The sequence below is a fragment of the Rattus norvegicus genome, chromosome 17 (assembly GCF_021556685.1).
Source record: "Rattus norvegicus strain SHRSP/BbbUtx chromosome 17, alternate assembly SHRSP_T2T, whole genome shotgun sequence".
NCBI classification, from domain to species: domain Eukaryota; kingdom Metazoa; phylum Chordata; class Mammalia; order Rodentia; family Muridae; genus Rattus; species Rattus norvegicus.
Genome location: NC_141550.1, coordinates 47,615,909 through 47,641,900, shown reverse-complemented (window position 1 = coordinate 47,641,900; position 25,992 = coordinate 47,615,909). Strand labels below are relative to the sequence as shown.

Below are 25,992 nucleotides of genomic sequence, written 5' to 3'. Positions count from 1 at the left end.
CGAAGAAAAAAATGGAATGGATAGAAAAGAAAACCTGTTCCCTTATATAGATCAGGGATGTCTTTTATATACCAGAAAAAAACTGGGGTGTAAAATATGCTTTACAGATACATTCCATTTCTCTTATTTCCCTCAAATTCTACTTGCAAGATCCCAAATTTTCTGCCCATGAAGTTAGAAATGGTTTTGAATATTAAAATTTTTAAAGATTTCTGTATTGTATTTATGAAGTAGTGAAGGAGCTCAAAATGTATTGATACGGAATGATACTGAAGGGCATTTTAATTTAATAAAATGTGAAAATAATAGAATGTAGTAAAATTTTCAATTAGACTTTTCTCTCAATCATTTGCAATTATAAAAATCTGTAAGAATTATGTTCGAGGAAAACTAGGTAAACAAAAGTTTAAGAAGTTGTTCTTTTTACCTCTCTGACTTTATTTTCAAAAAGTGTGATGAAGCTGAAGAGAGGGGTCAGCAGTCAAGAGTACATACTGCTCTTGAGAAGGACCCAAGTTTGATTTCCAATACATCAAGTAGTTCCCAGCAGCTTATAACTCCAGGACCAGTGGGTTCTGGTACCTCTGGTCTTCTTGGAAACCTGCACTTAGTTATACAAATGTATGTGTATACACATAAATAAAAATAAACATTTTGGCTATTGAAGGTTTTTTTTTTAATTTTTCTTTTTAAGACATGGTCTCATGTAACCCATATTGGCCTCAAGCTTGCTTTAAAGCAGAGGCTGGCCTTGAACTCCTGATCTTCTTGCCCCTACTTTCCAACTGTTGGAATTGGAGATATGTGCCACCATACCTGGTTCAACTGTATTTTGATGGCTTTGTTGAAACTATGAGAGATGCAGGAATGGCACTGGTCAATGCTTCTACTGACAGAATAGTGTGTCAAACTGGTAAAGGTGGGGAAGAAATAGGGTAGGTCTTTCAGGAAAGGGAATTCCCTGTTCTGTTGAGGAGGTAGCTGGAGAGGATCATGGAAGGGTTTCTGGATTATTGTAAAGATTTGGGTGTGGTTATGTAGATATGTACTGTTTCTGACTACATTTAAGATAAGTATATATAGTCTTCTTTATGATCCTACAATCCCACTAGGATGGGAAAGGAAATCAGAAAGTTAGAGACATTCTCACAAAAACATTCACTGTTCACATGGATTCAACCTAAGTATCTGTCAACAGATCAGTAAACAAACTGTCAGATATAAAAAGGAGAGAATTTATAACATGAAGAAAAAGCAAAGCAGCGAAATCATAAAAACAGCTCTTTTTAAAATTTTTTTATTAGCTCTATTTCTTTACTTACATTTCAAATGGTATTCCCTTTCCCCGTTTCCTGTCCATAAACCCACATCCCCACCCCTTCCCCCATATGGATATTCCCCACCTCTTAATAACAAGGTGGTTGGAGAGGAAGACAGGGAGGAGGAGGAGGAAAAAAAGAAGAAAAAGGAGTAAGAAGAGAAGGAGACAGAGGAAGAGGAAGAGGAGACAGGGGAAGAAGAGGAGTGGAGGGAGAGGAGAAGGTGGAAGTAGAAGAGGGAAGAGAAAGAGAAGGATGAGAGGGAAAAGGAGTGGAAAAGAAAGATGAGGAGGGAGAGGGGGAGGACAGTGAGGAGATGAAGAAGCAACAACAACCCTGGCATTTGGAGCAATGTGAAGAACCAGGAAGGCTGGAGACTCACAGGTTTTGGGAGATACTGGTCAAAGGACTGGGTCAAAGGTCAGAGGCACAGTACTTGCTTACAGTCCATAAGGCTCTGAGTTCAACCTCAAAAACAAGGGGAAAATTGTTAGACAAGAGAAATGTACTCAAGACATCAATAAAGCAACACTGTGATTGATTACTACCATTAATAGCAATGTATTATATATGTATTTTGTGTGTATGATTGTTTTACTGGCATGTATGTATGTGATCCGTGTGCATGTCTGCTGCCCACAGAGGTCAGAAGAGGGCACTGGTTCCCCTGGAACTGGAGTTGCAGATGATTAGGGACTGCTATATGTGTATTAAAAGCTGAATGTGTGTTTCATGGAAAAGCAATACATTTTCTTAACCCTAAGCCATTTTTTCTAGCCCCATAACTCACTGTATTCTTGGCAATTGCTTAGTATATTTTAAGTGTTCCTACTACGGAAAAAAAATGCAAAGTATGTCAGATAATGCCTCCATTCATGATTGGAGTTAGCTATCCAATTTTGTAGTCATCTTTCAAAACAGCTGGGCTTGGTAACACACACTTGCATTATTTGGAGGCTAAGATAAAAGGTCACAAGTTTGAGGCCAGCCTGAGTTATCTAGCAGGAGCTTCTGTCAGTAAATATATAAATTTACTCAGTAAAAAGAGACAATGAAAAATCAACATATCCTAGTGGTTAGAAGAACATATTTGTAAACCGTACATTTTTATTAAGGTTTAATATTGCAGGCTGGAGAGATGGTTTGGTAGTGTAAAGCAGAGGCTGCTCTTTCAGAGGACCTGAGTTTGAGTCCCAGCTTCACAAATATCTGTAACTCCAGTCTAGCTTATCTGACACTCTCTTCTGTCACCTCCTGCACACCTCGGTCCTGGAAACCTGACTGAGGCCATCAATGGGATAAAGGACAGACACACAGACTCACAGACAGAATAGCTAGGATGGGTTGTGAGCACTCTATTGAGTGGCTCAAACTATACAGCAACCTGAAACCTAAACATATTTTAATGTGCAATGCAGGAGGGAGGACTAGCTAGACTCATAGGAAGTAAGAAGTCTCTGTGGTTAGTCTGCAATTACAAGCATCAAGGAAGAGAAACATCCTGCAGTAGTTGCTTGTTTTTGCACACACTAGTCAATCATCCATAAATACTCAAACTTGCACACATTGTCAATGCTCCTTCACAGATCAGAAGAACAGCTTTGCCAATTCCAAGCCTACCCTGTACAAGGAAGTTTTGCCATTACCATAGATCTGAGGCATTGTGATAGCTAGAGATATCACAGGATATCTAGAGATATAGGAGGAAGAAGTCTACCCTAGAACTTAGACACATGTTAAGTATTTGCAATTACTAGTAAGGAGAAAAATATCAGCAAGTTCTTAATCAGATGGAAGTAGAATAAAATTCCTAAGAAACTTACTTAGAAAATAGTAGGAATAAGAAAACAAAACGCAAGAGCTCTATCCTAAAACAACATAGTTAAACTAAGCTGCTTGACCCATCTTCTCTGGAAACTGTAAAGTCTGCTCCTCTCCTTGAGAAGGGACCACCCCCAATATCTATGTAGTGTCTTAGTTGGGGCCACTACTGCTGTGATGAAACACTGTGATCAGAAGCAACTTGTGGAGGAAAAGATTTATTACACTCCCAGTTCCATGTAATGGTTCATCACCAAAGCATGAGGAAAGGAACTGCAGGGCAGGAACCTGGAAACAGGAGCTGATGTAGATGCCATGGAGGGTGTTGCTTACTGGCTTACTCCTCAGTGCCTACTCAGCCTGCTTTCTTATAGAATCCAGGACCAGCAGCCCAGGGATAGCACCACCCACAATGAGTCCAGCCCTCCCTCATCAATCAGTAATTAAGAAAATGTCCTACAGCTGGGTCTTATGGAGACATTTTCTCAATTGAGGTTCCCTCCTTTCAGATGACTCTACTTTATGCCACGCTGACATAAAACTACCTACACTATGCATAAAGGTGCAATAAATGACACTCGCACTCAGTGGCCACCAACAGCTACCTAATTGGAATTAAGTCCTAGTCAACAGGAGGGAAACCATGACTCGTGCTACATACATAGCTTCCCAGGATGGTGTTGTAAAAATATAAAAAATAAAAAGCATCGGTTTCTTTTATCCCGTAAGGTCCAGCACCGCGGTGCCCTATCTGCTAGGTATCTTGGCGGAAAACATCCCAACTCCTCGGTGGCCCAGAGTCTCCTGCCGCCACACACTTTCCTACACTCAAACCTCACATAAAAGAACACACAACACAATAATCTTTGACCCAATTGATAAGATATAATTGCCCACCTAAACATACAAAGCACAGTACCATCCATCCCTTAGGAACATTTGTAACAACCTGTAAAGGTACAGCGTGGAATCTTAACGTCACCCGCCATATTGTCCTGCCATGGCTTCTCTCTCTTTCTCTCCCTCCTGTCTCCTCTCCTCTCTCCAGTCTCCTCCTCTTTCTTCAAACTTCTCTCCCACCCATCCTTCCTTCTCCTCCAATGACAGGCCTCCATCTATCCTGTACCTGCCCCTCACCTGTACTTTACAAATTCAATGGGGAGAAGGATCTGGTAAAGTCACCTGATTCCTGAGTAGTGACTAGGCAGCTGTCCTTTGGGCAGTGGAATTAGCATCAGAATACAGATAATTTCAGAGCAAACCACAACTTTGAGGGAATACTCAGGATGTGAACCTTAGAAAAGAATCTATTAGCACCACTTTGTTAGACCAACATAATCCACCACTCCTTCTTATCCTCAAAAGAATGTGCTAGCCCCACAGCCACCACAGGAATATAGCTCATTTTACTAGGATACAGGACATTACTCCCCCCACCCTCCCTAACTCTGCCAGGTGGGTTGGGGCAGCTCTGGCCCGCACTGTGCTGGGACCCTCCACAAAAGGCCCTCCTTCAAACCATCATACAAATCCAAGAGTGTTTGTAGCTGTCTCTGGAGAAATCTTGAAAGTGTTTAATCTGTGGTATGTTCACTTTTTTTTTGGTCATTTGAATACTTTTTTTAATCTTTTGAAAAGCATTATATATATATTTAAAGATTTATTCATATAAGTACACGGTAGCTGTCTTCAGATACACCAGAAGAGGGCATTGGATCTCTTTACAGATGGTTATGAGCCACCATGTGGTTGCTGGGAATTGAACTCAGGACCTCTGGAAGAGTAGTTGGGTGCTCTTAACTGCTGAGCCATCTCTCTAGCCCCTCCTTTTTTATACTCTTAATCAAATTATTTTTTTTCTTTTTCCTATTGGGATTTTTTTCCCCATCATTATTAAATTGGGTATTTCTTATTTACATTCGATTGTTATTCCCTTTTCTGGTTTCCATGCCAATATTCTCCTACATCCTTCCACTCCCCTTCTATATGGGTGTATCATCCCATTCTCCCCCCCATTACAGCCCTCCCCACAAGAATTCAGTTCACTGGGGTTCCAGCCTTGGCAGGACCAAGGGCTCCCCCTTCCATTGGTGCCTATTTATTGCTACCTATGCAGTTGGAGCCCAGGGTCAGTCCATGTATAGTCTTTGGGTAGTGGCTTAGTTCCTGGAAGTTCTGGTTGGTTGGCATTGTTGTTCATATGGGGTCTCAAGCCCCTTCAAGCTTTTTCAGTCCTTTCTCTGAATCCTTCAACTGGGGTCCCATTCTCAGTTCATTCTCAGTTGCTGCTGGCATTTGCCCATGATTTTGCCATATTCTGACTGTGTCTCTCAGGAGAGATCTACATCCATTTCCTGTCAGCCTGCACTTCTTTGCTACATCCATCTTATCTAGTTTGGTGGTTGTATATGTATGGGCCACAAGTGAGGCAGGCTCTGAATGGGCATTTCTTCAGCCTCTGTTCTAAACTTTGCCTCCCTATTCCCTCCCAAGGGTATTCTTGTTCCGCTTTTAAAGAAGGAGTGAAGCATTCGCATTTTGGTCATCCCTCTTGAGTTTCATGTGTTCTGCGCATCTAGGGCAATTCAAGCATTTGGGCTAATATCCACTTATCAATGAGTGCATACCATGTGTGTTTTTCTGTGATTGGGTTATTTCACTCAGGATGATGTTTTCTAGTTTCATCCATTTGCTTAAAGTTATTGTTTTTGATAGCTGAGTAATATTCCATTGTGTAGATGTACCACATTTTCTGAATCCATTCGTCTGTTGAAGGGCATCTGGGTTCTTTCCAGCTTCTGGCTATTATAAATAAGGCTGCTATGAACATAGTGGTGCATGTGTCTTTGTTATATGTTGGGGCATCTTTTGGGTATATGCCCAAGAGAGGTATAGCTGGGTCCTCAGGTAGTTCAATATCCAATTTTCTGAGGAACCTCCGGACCCATTTCTAGAATGGTTGTACCACTCTGCAATCCCACCAACAGTGGAGGAGAGTTCCTCTTTTTCCACATCCTCACCAGCATCTGCTGTCACAAGAGTTTTTGATCTTAGCCATTCTGATTGGTGTGAGGTAGAATCTCAGGATTGTTTTGATCTGCATTTCCCTTATGACTAAAGATGTTGAATATTTCTTTATTTCTCTATTTTTATTAAATTGGGTATTTCTTATTTACATTTCAATTGTTATCCCCTTTCCTGGTTTCCAGGCCAACATCCCCCTAACTCCTCCCCCTCCTCTTCCATATTGATGTACCCCTCCCCATCCTTCCCCAATTACCACCCTCCACCCAACAATCACATTCACTGGGGGTTCAGTCTTGGCAGCATTAGACTGTAGTCCACCCTGTTCTTTGAGTTTCTCAGATCACTGGTCCATCAGACAGGATCTCAGTAGGGTGGCTGGAAAGTCAATACAGTTGCTCCTTTATTTCCAGGAATTTCTTTCCTCATACGTTAGTCTAAAAGGCTCTTTCTGTTATTCTCTTTAATACCAATTCTTCTTTTAAAGACATCATCTTTCATTATTTGAAAACAGCCTATGTTTACTGCTTCAACATTCTCTCAACCTGATATTAGACTGTATCCCTTTGATTGGAAAATAAAGAGAACCAAAATTATTTTGTTCTTACTTTATTTTGTTTTCCTTTTAAAGCATCTATCTCTTTTATTCAGACTGACACCAATGTCAACAAAGTAACTCTTCTGAATTACATGGTATTCTTGAGAAAGTGGTGGACATTTCCCTGCTTCTCTTTAGACACCTTACATGCACTTGAAACCAATTCTCTTATTTTGCATCATGTTTGCTCCTGTGTCTTCCCTCAGCATCCAGAGGTTCTCTCAGAGAGCTTAGAGAAGAATAGTCTTGGGATTTTATGCATTTTAAAATCAGTTGTTACAAATTTATCTAGTTTGTAATTCCTTTGGAAATCAATATTACTTTGATGACTAAACATGAGAAAGAAATATCTATTTAACTTCTTAAACACTGGATTTGTACATAGTCATAGCTCTTTTGGCTTTTCTGCAGTTGACTACAGCAAGGACAGCATGAGTTTGCACCTTTCAACATTCCACCATAGCAGGAAGAGGACTTATGAGGCCCATCCCTCCCTGAGAGTTGACAAAGAATTAACATTTGCTGAGGAGGATCTCACATGCTCTTCACACTTCTACAGTTCTAAATGCAGTGATTAGTGACTGGAAGGTATTCTATCATCATTTCCTCCAAGGTAATACATTCCATGTCACAGAAAATGTCTTAGGTTCAGGAAATAAACAATTTAAAGTCTTAGAATTCCCTGAAACTGACAAGATTTGTTAGTCCTCCCTTACTCTCAAGCATATAAAAGAAGAAATGTCTTTGAAAGACACTTTCAGATCAGCTGAACTGTCTGGAAGCAGCATGCTTTAACCTATCAAACTTCCTTGTGCAGTGAAATCCAGTGTTCCAGGTTTCAAGGGCCTTGAATGATTCTAGGGTGGGTATTGATGACTCAGCAGTCTATGAGTCTTTTCTGCTTCATAAAGAAACTCACATCCATTTTCTTCTTAGTATCTCTAATAAAACATATTGTTTCATTAAGTTGGATTCAGGTGGTAGCTATATATTTTATTTTTCATGGATCTTTACTGGGTATGAGTAAATATTCAATACTCCCCAGGAATAGTATCATATAACAAGGAGAGAAAGACACATTCTGCATGAGTGTATACTTTGGTTAACTGTCCATGTTTGTATAAATGAATAAATACTTCATATAAGCAACTCTAATAAAACTCTGGTTTTTATAAAAATAAATATTAAAAATAATGGAAAAAAGGTATAAAAGCAGAAACAGAGTATATGGGAAAAGGATCACCAAGACTGACTGTGATATAATATAATATATTAGGGAATATATCATAGGAATATACATGTTGGGAAAAGTCATGATGAAATTGAATATTGTATATATTTAATAAATGTTAATAAAATCTAAATATACTATGACCTCCACATGTAAGCAAACCCTTGTGCATTTATGTATGGTATATACATATACACATATACACACATGCCTGTAATTGTCAACTTATGGTAACATGTGTTAAGTGTAGAATTATATTCACAGGCATAAAGGTTGAAGTATATCCTAAAGAACAACATGGAAGTTACATATGAATGCTTACTATTTTAATAAATCAATGTCAAACTCCTGTGAAACTCAGAAGTGTAGTATACAAACAGGATTGTGAACATGATTCTCAAACAATGATTATGAACATTGTAAAGAGATAAGAATAATTGACTCCAAGTCTGTGAACAGATGCTAAATGGGAAACTGAATTCTAGAGTTGTCATGACCTACATTTAAATCATGTACATGTATACAAATATTTACTAACCCCTGGTAGAGAGCCATGAAAAAACAAAAAAATAGGGTCACCAGCTGAGCTCTACTTGGTGAAACAATATGTTGTTTTGGAGTTACTTGCAGGAAAATGGGTGAGAGGTTTCTTAGTTTTTTTGTTTGTTTGCTTTTTATGGAGCAGAAAAGATTCATAGACTGCTGAGTAGCTGAAAGAAACACTGAGAACAAAGGTAGAACATGGGTCAAAAAGATAGCTGCATGCTTAAAAACTCTTACCATGAAGCTTAAAGGTTTGATTTTGATTTCAGCAACTTACAATGGGGAACAGAAAACCTCAGTCCTGCAAGTCTTTTTTCTGACTTCCACATATGAGTCATAGAACATATATTCACACACACACACACACACACACACACACACACACACACAAACACACACAAGATAAATAGATAGATAGACAGACAGACAGACAGACAGAAAATATCTTAAATTGTAGAATATTATTTAGGCAAGCTGTTCCTGCCTGCAGGCACTAATGTATTTCTGCATCTCTGCTGACTTAGAGGTATGTATATACTCATGAATATGATAAAAGGTTTCCTAAAGGTAGCAGAAAAATACAACCATTACACAATGTTTTGAAAACCAAAAACTGCAGCTCTTTCTACTTTCCCCAGGTATCACTTTCTTGGAAACATTACCATCTCAGCTTGTCCATCTACATACCATGAACATGTTTGCATTTTATTTTGTTCATTTTAATTTGTGCATGCAGTGTGTGTGTGTGTGTGTGTGTGTGTGTGTGTGTGTGTGTGTATGCACATATGATGTGGGTAGAGGGAGAACAAGAGAAAAGGGGAGAGAGATTAGACACATATCACACTTTGTACAGACTGAGGACAACCTTGGATTTCTATCGTTGTCTTCCACATTGATTGATACAAGTTCTCTTGTTTGCTACTGTGTACATAAGGGTATACCACCTGTGAGCTTCTGGAATTCTCTTGCCTCCACCTCCCTTCTCACCACAGGAGTGCTCAGATTACTGCTTTGTTTGGCTTTTCTGGGGGTCTAGGAATCCAAACATAGACCCTTACACTTGTACATCAAGCACTTTACCTGCTGAACCATTTCCTTTGCCTTGTATATTTTAGTTTTTATTCTGAAAATTGCAGTATTGAGTAATATCTTACCATGTATGCAAAAATTCACAAATATAACCTATATGTGAATTTTGAAATGTTTCAATTTTAATATACTATTGTATCCCTATGCCGAATGATCTTAATATATAATAGCACTGTTATTCAAATCAGAGGACAGAATGAAGTCAAATTCCTAATTAAATGCAATTCAAGTAGTGAAAAGGAATTACTTATACACATCTTATAGCCAAGCATCCCAGATAACACCAACTTTTGTTCTGGTTGATAATACCAGATTGGACCTAACTTAATTAACAGTCAATCATGAATTTGATGAAGCCATTTGAGTACACATGTATGTTATGACTATCTCTCTTCCCGAAAAAGGATAAAAACAGAGTTCTGGGGGTCTAACTGAATATGGTCAGGAGATTCTAAAACCAAGTGCTAAGTAGAAATCAGAATAGTACTCTAACCATTTGCTTACTAACTGACATTTTAGAGCTTGCAAGCATGTTGTTTTATTAATTTAAAATATCTCCATGCATTTCCATAACATTTAAGATAATGTAAAATGTCATTAAAATAGAAACATAGCTGTAATATTTCTATGTAAGCTCAAATTCACTTCAAATTTAAAAGGTCTTGGGAACTTGGGAATATGTGCCTGAAATATTCATTGGTAAAACTCCAGTTTATATGTTCAGGTGATCTTCAATATTATATAAACAGGAGCAAAAGATATGGAAAATGATTATGATTATGCTCTTAAAGAGGAAATAGGGATATGGTATGTATATACATAAAAATCATATCAATTGTTTAAATGTGAACTCTTCTCACATGTTTGATAACTTAATCTCTATATGCTAATAGAAGTGGGGATTCCCTTCTGCATCCCAAATTAAGTTCAAGCCATACCCAATCATCTATTTTCACAGAGAGATACTTTAGTAACTAGGGAAGAAACATAAAAGTGATTGCTTTCTGACAGGCAGAACAGCAACAAATGACCCTGCAGGTGTAATTTTTAAGAAGGGTAAGAGGGTAGTTTTGTGTTAGAATAGGCTAAGGTGTGGTGGTATATTCTGATTGGGCATGCTAATTAGGTGAATCCAAGGGGTCTTTTGATTGGTAGACTTTGGTAGTCAGTCTCAGGAATGAGTTTGGCATAACAAATTGTCCAAATAAAGGATTAAACATTGATAACTATCTTTAGGGTTTACAAGGGAGTTCAAAGGGCAAGGCCTGCCACTACCATGTTTGCCAGGACCTGGAACTGCTAGGGCATTTCAGGAATGCTGTCTAGAGAGGTTGTGAAACAATAAGGAGATGGACTCTTGCTTCAGAAAATGAGTCACTGGGATAGGCCTTCTTTTATACTCCATTTAAATTTTCTGTTCACATTCTCCTTCATAAGTGCAGATGCAATCAAAATGATTCATAATATTATACCATGAACCTCCATTGCAACTGCAGATGAATACTACAATGCACTGTATATCCTCTTACTCTAAGCCCAAATAAGTTCTTCCTTGTTTCTGGTGTTTTGTTGAATATTTTATCAGGGCAATGAGAAAAGTAACTAATAATAGCATCCTATATTCTCTTAATTAGTGTTTCTATTGCTGTGAAGGGAGACCATAACCATGACAACTTCTAATAGGGAAAACATTTATTTGTGTCTGGCTTAAAGTTTTAGAGGTTTCATCCATTTTCATTATGGCAGAAAGCATGACAGCACTCAGGAAAACATGATGCTGTAAATAGAGCAGAAACTTCTACATTTGGAACAACCGGCAGCAGGAAGAGAGCGTCCCCCACTAAGAGAGGCTTGATCATTTGAAACCTGAAAGGCTATTCCCAGTGATACACTTACTTCACTATCTACTCCAACAAGCCCACAACTCTGAAAAATAGGGACAAGTCCTACAAGTGACACTCCCAAAGAGCCTATGTGGACCATTTTCAATCAAATCACCACATATACCATGCAGTTATTCTTCTGTATAAAGACCTTATTTGATTATCTGGAATGAGGTGTGCTTATCATCCATAGATGAGAAAAACATATGGAACAGTAGATGAGTGATGTGCTAAAGATACTTAGATCTGATTATGTTCTCATGTAACTTATTCATATGAGTGACAGCTAGGCTTGGGAGAGTATTTTTGAGAAACTTAATTTATTTCAACATTCACAAATGGTTGAATAGCTTTTCTGAAAATGAAGCTTCAGGGAAACCTAATGTTGCTAATTTTTTTTCTTTATGAGATATTCGAATTGTTATGTCTGGTGCTTTGAGATTTTAATACACTTTTAATAATGTGTTTTATTAATTCTTTGAAGATGTCATACAATATATTCCTCACTTAAATTATGATATAATTATATCATTAATGTGTTTTTAAAAATTCAAGTGTGTGCATGATGGCAGTAAGCAGCATATGCCAGTGCCAGTGTGTGTGTGTGTGTGTGTGTGTGTGTGTGTGTGTGTGTGTGTGTGTGTGTAGGCCAGAAAACAATCTTGTCGTCTCCACTCAGGCTCTTACAATCTGCCTTACTCTAGAAAGTGTCTCTTGGTCTTCTCTGCAGTGTGCCCAGGCCAGCTGGCCAATAAACATCTGGAAATACATCTGCCTTTGTCTCTGTTATTGCCATGGAAATATTGGGTTACAGACTGTACACTATTGTGCCTAATTTTACATAAGCATGGTCTTTACCAATTTCCTCGAACCAATAGATTAATATTGGACTTCAAAACTTGTATTTGTTTATAAAGTCCTACTTATTTTAGTATTTCCTGATAATAATTTGATGAAACAATAAACTCTAAAACCATGTTTAGAAAACATGGTTCTGTGTATTAACAGTTTGGAAAACGTAATGTTCTTCATGAATGATGATGAGAAGAGTTAGACTCTCATAAGACTAGAGAAAAGGTTCAGCAATTAAGACTGATTTCTGGTCTTGATGGGACCAGGGTTTGATTACTAGCAGCCTCATCAAGTGGTTCCCAATATCTTACAACTCCAGATCCAGGGTATTTAAAATGCACACACACACACACACACACACACACACACACACACACACACACCCTATATGTTTTTAAAAATAGTTTTATTTATTTACATTTCAAATGTTGCCTTTCTTCCCAATCTCCTCTCCAAGATTTCTTCATCTCATCTCCTTCCTTCTCTTTGCCTCTAAGGGGGAACTCCCACATGCAACCTGTCACCCATCCATCCACTCCCACCTCACACCCATACACCCTTCCCTGGGGCATGACTTCTCTACAGTATTAGTATCTGCTCCCAATGACTCTAATCCTTGTCCCAATTAGTATCCTTGTCCAAGGCAATCCTCTGTCACATATGTGCCAGAGGCTACAGACCAACCTGCATATGCTCTTTGCTTTGTGGCTCAGTTTCTGGGAGCTCCTAGGAGTCTGACTTAGTTGATGCTCTAGGTCTGCTATGGGGTTACTATTTCCAGCATCTTTAATCTTTCCCTAACTCTTTAACAGGGGTCCCCGGCCTCAGTCCAATCATTGGCTGTCAGTATCTATATCTATCATGGTCAACTGCTGGTAAAGCCGCTAGGTTTCTGTTTCATGACAGTCATGCTAGGTTTCTGTTTTTTGCCATCCTTGTGGTTGAACTTATTTTAATTTCTAGTACTTTCTGCCCTCTGACTGAAGAAGATGAGTCTTTACAATGCAATAGGGCATTTCATCTTTCATAGCATTGTCTAGGATAATATTTGGGTAATATAACAGGTAACATCTTTTTGGATAACCCCTGCTCCAGTTGATCAGGACCCACATGAAGGTCATGCTGTGCATCTGCTGCATGAGTGGTGAAGCCTAGGTCCAGCCTTTGTTTGTTCTTTGGCTGTTGGTTCAGACTGTAAAATCCCAAGAGTTCATGTTGATAAGTTCTGTTGGTCATCCTGTGGAGTTGCTATCTTCTTAAGAAGCCACAGTCCTTCCTCTTATTCTTCCAAGAATCCCCTAGTTCCATTCACTCTCAGTGTCTGTATCTGACTGAGTCAGCTGCTGTCTGGAGCCTCTCAGAGGAAAACATGTTCTTGTCTTGCAAGTAAAATAGAGAATCATTGATTAGGAATTAGTACTTGCCCAGGGAATGGGTCCATTTCCTCAGTCTCTGCTCTGTGCTGCATGATTATATTACTTATAGATATGATACATTTTGAGTTCAAAGTTTTGCTGTCTGACTGTTTTTCCTACTGTGTCCCTGGGATTCCTGTAGGGATACAGAAGGTGGCCTCTTCAGATTTCATATTCCCAATGCTAGGGTGCCTCCCTTGTCTCAGACCTATGTCTCATTCTGGAGATGCCCTCCATCCTCAACCTCATCAATTTCAGATTTCCATTAATTTTCATGGCAATATATTTAAAAGTAGGGTAGGAGGAGGCTGAGAAACTGCACAATGAAGAAATCTGGTGAGTTATACTTTATCTGCAAATTTTTACTCTGAGTCCCATACACTGCTTCAATCACCTGTGCTCTGATATTTCTGCTTGTAGGCTAAAAACATGCTTTCCAGATTTTTAAAGATTGAATTTTAGGGGAAGAGAGCTGACCACCCAGGAATGCAGACATCCTGAGGATACATGACAGATGGCCACCTCTGCACACCTTGGTCTACATCCCTGGTCAAAGGGGAAACTGCACAGTGCCTTTGGACACAGAGATATAGGAACAGACAGCTACCAGTACCACAGTTCTAGTCTGCACCCAGGACCGCACAGAACGGCCAAACAGCTCCTTGCACCCAAATCCCATGGAGGAGAGAGCTGGACCCACAGGAGTGTGAATACTCAGGAGAAGTCAGAGGAGAAGACCCTCTGCCAACAGTCCAGACACAAGAGGGAATCACATAAACCCATCTGTGCCCACAGGGTGCAAGGACTTACATGAACAATCAGAGGCAGGATCCTTTGATTCCTGTCTGTGTGTAGAGCTGGAAGACAGTCTCCAGAAGCACTGCCACAGCTGAGAGAAAAAAAATAAGACCCACTTTTCTGCTACCAAGTGACCTGCCTGGTGGATTCAGGATATACAGAGGCAGAAGCCCTCTGGGTCAGGGCACTTCCTGTTTCTGGCCTGCCAGGAAGTGAACTGATACCATCCCATAGTTCCCTGCACCCAAATCCCATGGGGGAGAAAGCTAGACCCTCAGGGGTTTAGATACTCCAGAGAAGTCAGAGGATAATGCCCTCTGCCAACAGTCCAGACACAAGAGGGAATCACATAGTGCCATCTCTGCCTGCAGGGTGCAAGAACCTACACGAGCAACCAGTGGCAGGACCCTTTGATTCCTGCTCGTGCCTAGAGCTGGAAGACAGTCTCTAGGAGCACCAACACACTTGAAATCAGAATACCTGTTCTCAGGAAAGGCTGAAAGAAAACAGGAAAACAGTTCTACAGGAGTGCTGACACAGAGGCCTACAAGGAGGGTCAAGTCACTCTCAGAAACAGCAAGACAAGCAAACACCAGAGAAAAACCAATGGCTAGAGGCAAGCTCAGGAACCTAAGCAAAAGAAACCAAGACCATTTGGCATCATCAGAGCCCAGTTCTCCCACCAAAGAAAATACTGGCTATCTAATAAATACACCAGAAAAGCAAGATCTAGATTTAACATCACATTTTTTAAAAATAATGGAGGACTTTAAGAAAGACATAAAAAACTCACTTAGAGAAATGCAGGAAAACACAAGTAAACAGGTAGAAGCAGTTAGAAAGGAAACACAAAAATCCCTGAAATAATTATAGGAAAACACGACCTAACAGGTGAACAAATAGAAAATGGAAATAGAAACCATAAAGAAAGCACAAAGGGAGACAACCTTGGATATAGAAAACCAAAGAAGAGACAAGGAGCCATAGATACAAACATCACCAACAGAATATAAGAGATAAAAGAGAGAACCTCAGGGGGAGAAAATGCCATAGAAAACACTGATGCAACTGTCAAAGGTAATGTAAAAATGCAAAAAGCTCCTAGTTCAAAATATACAGGAAATCCAGGACACAATGAGAAGATCAAACCCAAGGATAATAGGTATTGAAGAAATTGAAAACTCCCAACTTAAGGGGCCAGTAAATATATTCAACAAAATTATAGAAGAGAACTTCCCTAACCTAAAGAAAGTGATGTCCATAAACATACAAGAAGCCTACAGAACTCCAAATAGATTGTACCAGAAGAGAAATTACTCTGTCAAATAATAGTTAAAACACCAAATGCACAAAACAAAGAAAGAATATTAAAAGCAGTAAAGGAAAAAGGTCAAGTGACATATAAAGGCAGACGTATAAGAATTACACCAGACTTCTCACCAGAAACTATGAAAGGAGAAGATCCTGGACAGATGTCATGCAGACCCTAAGGGAACACAAATGACAGCCCAAGTTACTGTATCCAACAAAACTTTCAATTAACATACATGGAGAAACCAAGATATTCCATGACAAAACCAAATGTATGCAGTATCTTTCTACAAATCCAGCCCTACAAAGAATAATAGATGGAAAACTCCACAAAAGGAGAGAAATTACACATTACAGAAAGCAAGAATATAATTTACTTGCAATGAAAGCAAAAGAAGGACAAACAAACATAATCCCACCTCTAACAATGAAAATAACAGGAAGCAACAACCACTATTCCTTAATATTGGGGATTCAATTCCCCAATAAAAAGACATAGACTAACACAATGGATACGTAAAGGGGACCCAGCAGTTTGCTGCATGAAGGAATCACACCTCAGAGACAAAAACAGACAGTACCTCTGACTGGAAAACAACTTTCCAAGCAAATTGCCAGAAGAAACAAGCTGAAGTTGCCATTCTAATATCAAATAAAATTGACTTTCAACCAAAAGTCATTAAAAAAGATAAGGAAGGTCACTTCATATTCATAAAAGGAAAAATCCACCAAGATGAACTCTCAATCCTAAATATCTATGCTCCAAATACAAGGGCACCTACATTCATAAAAGAAACCTTACTAAAGCTCCAAGCACACATTGCAGCTCACATGACAATAGTAGGAGATTTCAACAACCCACTCTCATTACTGAACAGATCATGGAAACAGAAAGTAAACAGAGATGTAGAGAAACTAACAGAAGTTATGTTCCAAATGGATTTAACAGATATTTATAGAACATTCTACCCTAAAACAAAAGGATATACCTTCTTCTCAGCACCTCATGGAACCTTCTCTACAATTGACCACATATTTGATCACAAAACAGGCCTCAACAGATACAGGAAGATAGAAATAATCCCATGCATACTATCAGATCACCAGGCACAAAGACTTGTTTTCAATAACAACAATGACAGAAAGCCCACATATACATGGAAGTTTAACAATGTACTCAATGACAACTTTGTCAAGGAAGAAATAAAGAAAAAATTAAAGACTTCTTAGAATTTAATGAAAATGAAGAAACAACATTTCCAAACTTATGGGACACAATGAAAGAAGTACTAAGAGGAAAACTCATAGCTCTGAGTGTTTGCAAAAAGAAACAGGAGAAAGCATATGTCAGAAACTTGACAGCACCCCTAGAACAAAAAGAAATAAATAAACCCAAGAGGAGTAGAAGGCAGGAAATAATCAAAGTCAGAGCAGAAATCAACCAAGTACAAACAAAAATGAGTATACAAAGAATCAGCAAAACCAGGAGCTGGTTCTTTGAGAAAATCAACATGATAGATAAACCCTTAGCCAGATTAACCAGAGGTCACAGAGAGTGTATCACAATTAACAAAATAAAAAATGAATAGGGAGGCATAACAACAGAATCTGAAGAAATTAAAAAAAAATCAGATCCTACTACAAAAGCATATATTCAACAAAACTGGAAAATCTGAAGGAAATGGACAATTTCCTAGACAGATACCAGGTATCAAAGCTAAATCAGGATCAAATAAACCATCTAAACAACCCCATAACTCCTAAAGAAATAGAAGCAGTTATTGTTATTAAGAGTCTCCCAACCAAAAGGAGCCCAGGACCAGATGGGTTCAGGACTGAATTCTATCAGACCTTCATAGAAGACCTAATACCAATACTGTTCAAACTATTCTATAAAATTGAAACAGATGGAACACTACCAAATTCCTTCTATGAAGCCACAAATAATCTTATACTGAAACCACACAAAGACCCAACAAAGAAAAAGAAGTTCAGACCAATTTCCCTTATGAATATTGATGAAAAATACTCATAAACTTCTTACAAACCGAATCCAAGAACACATCGAAATGATCATCCATCATAATCAAATAGGCTTCATCCCAGGGATACAGGCATGGTTTAATATACGAAAATCCATCAATGTAATCCACTATATAAACAAACCCAAAGATAAGAATGACATGGCCATTTAATTAGATGCTGAAAAACATTTGACAAAATTCAACACCCCTTCATTATAAAAGTTCTGGAAAAATCAGGAATTCAAGACCCACATCTGTACATAGTAAAAGCAATATACAGCAAACCAGTAGCTAACATCAATCTGAATGGAGAGAAAATTGAAGTAACCCGACTAAAATCAGGAACTAAACAAGACTGCCCACTCTCTCCCTACTTATTTAATCTAATAGTCGAAGTCATAGTCAGAGCAATCAGACAGCGAAAAAAGGTCAAAGGGATACAAATTGGAAGGGAAGAAATCAAATTATCACTATTTGCAGATGATATACTTAAGTGACCCCCAAAAGTTCCACCAGAGAACTACTTAACGTGATAAACAACTTCAGCAAAGTGCCGGGGTATAAAATTAATTCAAACAGTTCAGTAGCCTTCTTCTACTCAAAGGATAAACAGTCTGAGAAAGAAATTAAGGAAATGACCTATTTCACAATATTCCCAAGTAACATAAAATATCTTGGTGTGACTTTAACCAAGCAAATCAAAGATCTGTATGACAAGAACTTCAAGTCTCTAAGAAAGAAATTGAAGAAGAACTGAGAAGATGGAAAGATCTTCCATGCTCATGGATTGGCAGGATTAATATAGTAAAGATGGTCATTTTGCCAAAAGCAATCTATAGATTCAATGCAATCTCCATCAATATTCCTACTCAATTCTCTATAGAGATAAAAAGAGCAATTTGCAAAACCCAGGATAGCGAAAACTATACTGAACAATAAAAGAACTTCTGCGAGAATCACCATCCCTGACTTCAAGCAGTATTACAGAGGAATAGTCATAAAAACTGTATGGGATTGGTACAGAGACAGAAAGATAGATCAGTGGAATAGAATTGAAGACCCAGAAATAAACCCACACACCTATAGTCATTTGATCTTTGACAAGGAAGTTAAAACCATCCAATGGAAGAAAGATAGCATTTTTCAATAAATGGTGCTGGTACAATTGGAGGTTAGCATGCAAATAGATCCATTCTTATTACCGTGTACAAAGCTTAAGTCCAAGTGGATCAAGGCCCTCTACATCAAACCAGATACATTCACACTAAGAGAAGAAAAAGTGGGGAAGAGTCTCGAACACATGGGCACTGGGCAAAATTTCCTGAACAAAGCGCCAATGGCTCATGCTCTAATATCAAGAATTGACAAATGGGACCTCATAAAACTGCAAAGCTTTTGTAAAGCAAAAGACACTGTCAATAGGAGAAAATGGCAACCAACAGGTTGGGAAAACATCTTTACCAATCCTACATCTGATACAGGGCTAATATCTAAAACATACAAAGACCTCAAGATGTTAGAATCCAGAGAGCGAAATAACCCTATTAAAAATGGGGTACAGAGCTAAACAAATCATTCTCAGCTGAAGATTATCGAATGGCCAAAAACAGCTAAAGAAATGTTCAACATCCTTAATCATTAGGGAAATGCAAATCAAAACAACTCTGAAATTGTACCTAACACCATTCAGAAAGGCTAAGATAAAAAAACTCAGTTGACGTTTGTAGCAGGAGTCCCAAACCCTTGGATTCCTGCCCGCAGCAGCTCTCTGCTCCCAAACCCCGTGGGAGAGAGCCCTCACTGCCTGGACAGGTGGGCACTCCTGAGACTGCAGAGCGGAAGAGACCACCAACAATGCCCACCCCTGCCCACATCCCTGGCCCAAGAGGAAACTGTATACAGCCTCTGGGTTCCCTTGGACAAGGGCACAGCAGCAGTGGGTCCCCTGCATCTGAGACACCGCCAGAACCTGAATGGACCGACCGGATAAACAGTTCTCTGCACCCAAATCCTGTGGGAGGGAGAGCTAAACCTTCAGAGAGGCAGACATGCCTGGAAAACCAGAAGAGACTGCACTCTGCACACATCTCTGACGCCAGAGGAAAACACCAAACGCCATCTGGAACCCTGGTGCACTGAAGCTCCCGGAAAGGGCAGCACAGATCTTCCTGGTTGCTACCCCCATGGAGAGCTCGTAGGCAGCACCCCACGAGCAAACTTGAGCCTCGGGACCACAGGTAAGACCAACTTTTCTGCTCCAAGCGACCTGCCTGGTGAACTCAAGACATAGGCCCACAGGAACAGCTGAAGACCTGTAGATAGGGAAAAATTACAAGCCCAAAAGCAGAACACTCGGTTCCCATAACTGGCTGAAAGAAAACAGGAAAACAGGTCTACAGCACCCCTGACACACAGGCTTATAGGACAGTCTAGCCACTGTCAGAAATAGAAGAACAAAGTAACACTAGAGATAATCTGATGGCGAGAGGCAAATGCAGGAATCCAAGCAACAGAAACCAAGACTACATGGCATCATCGTAGCCCAATTCTCCCACCAAAGCAAACATGGAATATCCAAACACACCAGAAAAGCAAGATCTAGTTTCAAAATCATATTTGATCATGATGCTGGAGGACTTCAAGAAAGTCCTTCTCCCTTAGAGAAACACAGGAAAACATTAATAAAGAAGTAGAAGCCTACAGAGAGGATCGCAAAAATCCCTGAAAGAATTCCAGGAAAACACAATCAAACAGTTGAAGGAATTAAAAATGGAAATAGAAGCAATACAGAAAGAACACATGGAAACAATCCTGGATATAGAAAACCAAAAGAAGAGACAAGGAGCCGTAGGTATGAGCTTCACCAACAGAATACAAGAGATGGAAGAGAGAATTTCAGGAGCAGAAGATTCCATAGAAATCATTGACTCAACTGTCAAAGATAATATAAAGCGGAAAAAGCTACTGGTCCAAAGCATACAGGAAATCCAGGACTGAATGAGAAGATCAAACCTAAGGATAATAGGTATAGAAGAGAGTGAAGACTCCCAGCTCAAAGGACCAGTAAATATCTTCAACAAAATCATAGAAGAAAACTTCCCTAACCTAAAGAAAGAGATACCCATACAAGAAGCCTACAGAACTCCAAATAGATTGGACCAGAAAAGAAACTCCTCCCATCACATAATAGTCAAAACACCAAATGCACAAAATAAAGAAAGAATATTAAAAGCAGTAAGGGAGAAAGGTCAAGTAACATATAAAGGCAGACCTATCAGAATCACACCAGACTTTTCGCCAGAGTCTATGAAAGCCAGAAGATCCTGAACAGATGTCATACAGACCCTAAGAGAACACAAATGCCAGGCCAGGTTACTGTATCCTGCAAAACTATCAATTAACATAGATGGAGAAACCAAGATATTCCATGACAAAACCAAATTTACACAATATCTTTCTACAAATCCAGCACTACAAAGGATAATAAATGGTAAAGCCCAACATAAGGAGGCAAGCTATACCCTAGAAAAAGCAAGAAACTAATGGTCTTGGCAACAAAACAAAGAGAAGAAAAGCACAAAAAAAATAACCTCACATCCAAATATGAATATAACAGGAAGCAATAATCACTATTCCTTAATATCTCTCAACATCAATGGTCTCAACTCTCCAATAAAAAGACATAGATTAACAAACTGGATACACAACGAGGACCCTGCATTCTGCTGCCTACAGGAAACACACCTCAGAGACAAAGACAGACACTACCTCAGAGTGAAAGGCTGGAAAACAACTTTCCAAGCAAATAGTCGGAAGAAGCAAGCTCAAGTAGCCATTCTAATAATATCAAATAAAATCGATTTTCAACTAAAAAGTCATCAAAAAAAGATAAGGAAGAACACTTCATATTCATCAAAGGAAAAATCCACCAAGATGAACTCTCAATCCTAAATATCTATGCTCCAAATACAAGGGCACCTACATACAAAAAAAGAAACTTTATTAAAGCTCAAAGCACACATTGCACCTCACACAATAATAGTAGGAGATTTCAACACCCCACTCTCATCAATGGACAGATCATGGAAACAGAAATTAAACAGAGGCATACACAGACTAAGAGAAATCATGAACCAAATGGACTTAATAGATATTTATAGAACATTCTACCCTAAAGCAAAAGGATATACCTTCTTCTCAGCTCCTCATGGTACTTTCACCAAAATTGACCATATAATTGGTCAAAAAACGGGCCTCAACAGGTACAGAAAGATAGAAATAATCCCATGCGTGATATCAGACCACCAAGGCCTAAAGCTGGTCTTCAATAACAATAAGGGAAGAACGCCCACATACACGTGGAAATTGAACAATGCTCTATTCAATGATAATGTTGTCAAGGAAGAAATAAAGAAAGAAATTAAAGACTTTTTAGAATTTAATGAAAATGAAGGTACATCATACCCAAACTTATGGGACACAATGAAAGCTGTGCTAAGAGGAAAACTCATAACTCTGAGTTCCTGCAGAAAGAAACAGGAAAGAGCATATGTCAGCAGCTTGACAGCACACCTAAAAGTTCTAGAACAAAAAGAAGCAAATACACCCTGGAGGACTACAAGGTAGGAAATAGTCAAACTCAGAGCTGAAATCATCCAAGTAGAAACAAAAAGGACCATAGAAAGAATCAACAGAACCAAAAGTTGGTTCTTTGAGAAAATCAACAAGATAGATAAACCCTTAGCCAGACTAATGAGAGGACACAGAGTGTGTGTCCAAATTAACAAAATCAGAAATGAAAAGGGAGACATAACTACAGATTCAGAGGAAATTCAAAAACCATCAGATCTTACTATAATAGCCTATGTTCAAGAAAACTTGAAAATCTGCAGGAAATGGACAATTTCCTAGACAGATACCAGGTACTGAAGTTAAATCAGGAACAGATAAACCAGTTAAACAACCCCATAACTCCTAAGGAAATAGAAGCAGTCATTAAAGGTCTCCCAACCAAAAAGAGCCCAGGTCCAGAGGGGTTTAGTGCAGAATTCTATCAGCCCTTCATAGAAGACCTCATACCAATACTATCCAAACTATTCCACAAAATTGAAACAGATGGAGCACTACCGAATTCCTTCTATGAAGCCACAATTACTCTTATACCTAAACCACACAAAGACACAACAAAGAAAGAGAACTTCAGACCAATTTCCCTTATGAATGTCGATGCAAAAATACTCAATAAAATTCTGGCAAACCGAATCCAAGAGCACATCAAAACAATCATCCACCATGATCAAGTAGGCTTCATCCCAGGCATGCAGGGACGGAAAACCATCAACGTGATCCATTATATAAACAAACTGAAAGAACAAAACCACATGATCATTTCATTAGATCCTGAGAAAGCATTTGACAAAATTCAACACCCCTTCATGATAAAAGTCCTGGAAAGAATAGGAATTCAAGGCCCATACCTAAACACAGTAAAAGCCATATACAGCAAACCAGTTGCTAACATTAAACTAAATGGAGAGAAACTTGAAGCAATCCCACTAAAGTCAGGGACTAGACAAGGCTGCCCACTCTCTCCCTACTTATTCAATATAGTTCTTGAAGTTCTAGCCAAAGCAATCAGACAACAAAAGGAGGTCAAGGGGATACAGATCGGAAAAGAAGTCAAAATATCACTATTTGCAGATGATATGATAGTATATTTAAGTGATCCCAAAAGTTCCACCAGAGAACTACTTAAGCTTATAAACAACTTCAACAAAGTGGCTGGGTATAAAATTAACTCAAATAAATCAGTAGCCTTCCTCTACACAAAAGAGAAACAAACCGAGAAAGAAATTAGGGAAATGACACCCTTCATAATAGACCCAAATAATATAAAGTACCTCGGTGTGACTTTAACCAAGCAAGTAAAAGATGTGTACAATAAGAACTTCAAGACTCTGAAGAAAGAAATTGAAGAAGACCTCAGAAGATGGAAAGATCCCCCATGCTCATGGATTGGCAGGATTAATATAGTAAAAATGGCCATTTTACCAAAAGCGATCTACAGATTCAATGCAATCCCCATCAAAATACCAATCCATTTCTTCAAAGAGTTAGACAGAACAATTTGCAAATTCATCTGGAATTAAAAAAAAACCCAGGATAGCTAAAACAATCCTCAACAATAAAAGGACTTCAGGGGGAATCACTATCCCTGAACTCAAGAAGTATTACAGAGCAATAGTGATAAAAACTGCATGGTATTGGTACAGAGACAGACAGACCAATGGAACAGAATTGAAGACCCAGAAATGAAAGCACAGACCTATGGGCACTTGATTTTTGACAAAGGTGCCAAAACCATCCAATGGAAAAAAGATAGCATTTTTCAGCAAATGGTGCTGGTTCAACTGTAGATCAACATGTAGAAGAATGCAGATCGATCCATGCTTATCACCCTGTACAAAGCTTAAGTCCAAGTGGATCAAGGACCTCCACATCAAACCAGATACACTCAAACTAATAGAAGAAAAACTAGGGAAGCATCTGGAACACGTGGGCTCTGGACAAAATTTCCTGAACAAAACACAAATGGCTTATGCTCTAAGATCAAGAATCGACAAATGGGATCTCATAAAACTGCAAAGCTTCTGTAAGGCAAAGGACAGTGTGCCTAGGACAAAACGGCAACCAACAGATTGGGAAAAGATCTTTACCAATCCTACAACAGATAGAGGCCTTATATCCAAAATATACAAAGAACTCAAGAAGTTAGACCGCAGGGAGACAAATAACCCTATTAAAAATGGGGTTCAGAGCTAAACAAAGAATTCACAGCTGAGGAATGCCGAATGGCTGAGAAACACCTAAAGAAATGTTCAACATCTTTAGTCATAAGGGAAATGCAAATCAAAACAACCCTGAGAGTTCACCTCACACCAGTGAGAGATCTTTTTTGGCTAAGATCAAAAACTCAGGTGACAGCAAATGCTGGCGAGGATGTGGAGAAAGAGGAACACTCCTCCATTGTTGGTGGGATTGCAGACTGGTACAACCATTCTGGAAATCAGTCTGGAGGTTCTAAGTTCCAACCACAGAGAGATACAAGATTTATAGCTACCTTTTTTAGTATTTTAAAAGAAAATAAGGTTCTGTAATTGCCAGTAACCATTAATGAAAAACATTTAGAAAAATGAAGAAATCTGCATCTTTGCAAAATTGAAGCTTTTTTTGTTTTTGGCAAGTGGGAAAACTTGACATTGAATTAGAAGCACTCAGAGGAGCCATTTTAAGTGGAATAAACTTTTTGGGGGCTCTTTTTTGGCAACAGTAAAGCAAAGAATAATTACTTCATTAAATTATCTAGATTATATTGCCTTAATGGGGTTATTATTGCTATGATAAAGCAAGCTGGGGAGGAGAGGGTTAATTTGGCTTACACTTCTACATCATAATGAGACAGAGCTGATGCAGAGGCTATGGATGGGTGCTGCTTACTGGCTTGCTTCCCATGGTTTGCTCAGCCTTCTGTCTTATAGACCCCAGGGCCACCAGTGGAGGGGTGGCCACACACACAAAGGGCTCAGTCCTCCGGAATCAGTCACTAGTTAAGAAAATGCCCTACAGGCTTGCCTACAGCCCAATCTTTTGGAAGCATTTTCTCAATCAAGGCTCCCTCTTCTCCAATGACTGTGGCTTGTGTTAGGCTGACATAAAACCACCTAGCACAGATACACAGTGCCAGACACTGCTCTAGAACCCAGAACACTTAAGTGATTAAAATGTTCTACCCCCATTTCAAAATATCCCATCCACCAAATCCAACTCCCAAGGTATTTAACTTCTAGTGGAAAGAGTGGGTGGGTGGAGCTAGTAAGCAAATGAACAAGAAAAGAACCGTATGCCAAATCCCAGATCTTAGGATAAAAAACTGTGATATCAGTGTGATACGTAGATGACAAGATGCCAAAGAAGACATTGCTCTTAAGACAGTTTCTGTTGTCAGGTCTCAGAAGTCCTTCCAGACAGAGAGGTGGTCCCAATTACAAAAGAGAATAACTATGTATCCACCCCACAGTGATCCA

At 39.0% G+C, this 25,992-nt stretch overlaps 1 protein-coding gene across 3 annotated transcripts in view; it reads left to right on the top strand.

Annotated features, from left to right (window-relative positions):
- Positions 1-25,992, top strand: part of H2bc9 (H2B clustered histone 9) — a 58,025-nt gene that overhangs the window by 24,560 nt on the left and 7,473 nt on the right. The window contains exon 2 of one of the 3 annotated variants that reach the window (XM_087589611.1): positions 14,196-15,923. The exons of the other annotated variants lie outside the window; for them this stretch is intronic. Within the exon in view, the coding sequence (XP_087445737.1) occupies positions 14,196-14,223 (28 nt within the window). The 3' untranslated portion in view covers positions 14,224-15,923. Of the gene's footprint in view, positions 1-14,195; positions 15,924-25,992 lie in introns of those variants that run through there. 3 annotated transcript variants of the gene reach the window in all.